Genomic DNA, 3,035 nt, shown 5'->3' with positions numbered 1-3,035 from the left:
GGGGAGGGGGGCTTGGAGCTCTCGAGGGTGAAAGGTAATGGGTAAGTTGATGGGCGGGGCTGCGAGGGCAGCCAGGGACCGGCAGGACGGCTGCAAAACCGGGGCCAGGGCGGGGCGCTTGCCCTAGCTGCGAAGGAGCACGAAAATGACACCATCTTCCAGGGGCGCCCAGGCTTGCAGCCCCGCTGTGCGGCCCTTGGCTTTTTCGACCGCGCGCCGCCGTCGGCGCGCCCCAGCCTGGCCGGGCGGCGCCGCACGCCCACACCACGCCTCGCGTGACACCCCGCGCGTGCGCGCCTTGCCGGCCCCTCCCCTCCTCTTTCACCTGTCTCAGCAGGGAAGAGCCGTGACTAGCGGCCGCCACGTCCTTGCGGGCCCGACTGCGCCGCCCTTAGCGCGTCGCCCGGGGAAGGCGGCCCCAGAAACGCCAACGACGTGATCCGACGAGCGCTGCCACCGCGCCGCGGCGCCCGCGGCCCGCCGGCGGGCCTTTGCCTCTGTTGCGGCCCCGTTGCCTCCTGCGGCGGCCGGCAGCCGCGCGCGGGCCGCGGGCCGCGGGCCGCCGCCCCCCGACCCCCAACGACCAGACTCGGGCCTCGCCGCGCAGGCGCCGCCCCCAAACCCCTCTTTCCGCTGCAGCAGCTCCGCGCAGCCCGGCCTCTAGACCAGCATCAGCGCCACCAGTGCCCACCCTTCCTCGAATGGAACGCGCGACACAAGCCGGCTGGCCGGCCACGACGCACCCGCCCCAGCCGTACTCGACCCTCTTGTGCGGGGCGTGCGCGCGGCTGAATGGTGGTCGCGAGAAGAGAGCGGAACAACGCACTGGCGACCCCCCTTGACCTTGACTGTGTGCATTTTGTGGACCTTTCTTTTCCGTGTTCCTTTCTTCCAGTGTCAATTATATATGCTTTAGATGATGACCCGGCCCTTGCTGGCATTCGAGCGGCCCCTCCCTAGCCTCCTCGCCCCGCCTCCCGTTGCGCCTTTCCCCCCAGCTCCATCCATCTGTCCCCCGTGGGCCGCCGCGACGCGCGCCGGCGCGCGCCCTTTCGCCGTGCCAAGCAGCAACACCTCGCCTCCGCCGCGCTCCCCCCTGTCCGCCGGCCAGCGGTGCCGCCGGTCGGGCACTTTGCGTCCGCGCCACCACCCCATCACTAGCTATGCAGCTTACAAACCACCGCAGGCGGCACCGCCCCGCTCGTCGGGCGCTGCGCCGCCGCCTAACCCGCCTGTAACTCTGCTCCCAATTTTTGTGGGAGAGAAGCGGATATGCAGACAGCAAGCCTGGCAGGCTAGCTCGGCCCTCACCCCTGCCGAGCCCGGACCTCTCGCACCTCAAGACATCTTAGCTGGGGGCCATGATTGCCGCCCGAGCCGCTGCCGGTGGGGCTGTGCGGGGGGGTGCGCGGGAAAGGCTTGGGTTATCAAGCCCATCGAAGGGCCTGGCTCGGCGCCTCCTGAGCAGCGTCTGCCTCGCGGAGGTGCGTGCGGCGCCGGCGCCGGGCGCCGGGCCCGCTGGGCAGGGAGGGGCTGGGGTTCGTCTGCCCCACCGCTGCCCCTGCGTCGCCGCTGCTGCCGCGTCAGGACGTACCGCTGCCTTTGCGTTACGACGACGCACGCGCACAGCCTTGACAGGCTGGATGTTGCTGCACCAGCGGTGGACATCAACGACAAACCCCTGAAGATTACTACCATGTGAGGGTGGAGACCTTCCGTACATGCTCCTGTGCATATGCCTGCATAAAATGGAGTGATGCAACACGCACCACACTGGACATCCAGGCTCACACTGGCAAGCAAGCTGCCTGCTTTGTACTTGATGAGACATAAGTGTTAGTGAACAGAGCGGTATGGCAGCGCTTAATTCAACATGCATGAGCACATTTGTGCAATCAGGGATGCAGGCTGTGAGCAACAGTGCAAGAGTCTGTAGATGACAAAGCAGGATGACTGATGGCGCCCTGCCTTCGCGGCACGCACGCTGCAAACTGTGATGCAAAAGCGTTGCGCTGCAATGACCAGCGTACGGGTGGCGCGTGAAGTGAGTGTGTCTTGTGAAATCTTACCGCCGGTGGCAACTTTGCTATGGTGTCTGGGACTTCCCACTATACAGAAGGGGCACTCTTGATTGTGTGTGCCTTGCAGACTGACATGGCGGCGGCGCACGGCGCAAAAAGCTGTGGCCATCAGCCACCACGGCAGCACGCAGCAACACCTGCCAAGGCTCGGCGTGCAGATGCAGAGACGCCTGAAAAAGCTGCGCCGTGCGCCATGGTGCCCGCCCTTGTGCGTGCGGCGAAGGGCTGAGCGGCACGCACATTACGTCACGTGGTTGCGGGGCAGCAGGTGCGTATGGGCCGCAGGCTCTTGGGGGTGGTGAGCAGCCCACAACCGGCCGCTTCGGGAGTTCTGGTGGTTTGAAGGGCGCGCTCGCTGCTGCTACTGCTGCTGCCGCTGTCGCCGCCGCAATGCGTGTTGTTGCCACAACCGCCACTGCTAGCAGCAAGCGTGCTGCCGCTGCTCGCGTCGCTGCAGCGGCGGCCGCCGCCGCCGCCGCTGCTTCCGCCGCCGCCGCCGCTGCTTCCGCTGCAGCTGACAGCGGGCTGGGCGCCATGGGGCCCGCCGCCGTCGCAGGGTGGCGCAACCAGCGAGACAAACTGCGGCAAGTGGTCCGGGTGGGGGGGGGGCGAGCAGCACGCGCGTGCGTGTCAAGGCGAAGCGGGTTGGCGCGTGGACGACGTGCATCGTGTTCCGGGGTCATGAAAGGGAGTTACGCCAGGGGAGGAGACCCCGACAGTGGAGATGAATCCATACTATTTAGGCGTGGTTGCAGCCTGTAGCCGGGGAGGACGGAAACAGGGCGCCGCCAACACAGCAACGGTTATCCCACCGACCGCCCAGGTCCTCAACTGCAGACACGCCGCACCTCTTCAAAGGTCACCCCGCCGTCGGCGCCTCTGCTGACGTCACCAGCGGCCCCCTGCCGCGCCCCCCCGCCCGCCGCGGCGGGCGCCCCCCGCAGGTCTTCCGCC

The 3,035-nt window shown here is 67.6% G+C and overlaps 1 protein-coding gene across 1 annotated transcript; it reads right to left on the bottom strand.

Moving 5' to 3' along the window:
- Positions 1-2,327: 2,327 nt before the first annotated feature.
- On the bottom strand, positions 2,328-2,660 carry MNEG_13436 (hypothetical protein; the record flags this gene model as incomplete). Its single annotated transcript, XM_014038092.1, has 1 exon — positions 2,328-2,660. A coding segment is annotated over one exon (333 nt), but the record flags the coding sequence as incomplete, so codon positions are not given.
- Between the last annotated feature and the right edge of the window lie 375 nt (positions 2,661-3,035).

The sequence above is a fragment of the Monoraphidium neglectum genome, assembly GCF_000611645.1.
Source record: "Monoraphidium neglectum strain SAG 48.87 unplaced genomic scaffold scaffold03825, whole genome shotgun sequence".
Lineage (NCBI taxonomy): Eukaryota > Viridiplantae > Chlorophyta > Chlorophyceae > Sphaeropleales > Selenastraceae > Monoraphidium > Monoraphidium neglectum.
The sequence above is the reverse complement of the archived record's forward strand: the minus strand, read 5'-3'. Positions and strand labels throughout refer to the sequence as shown.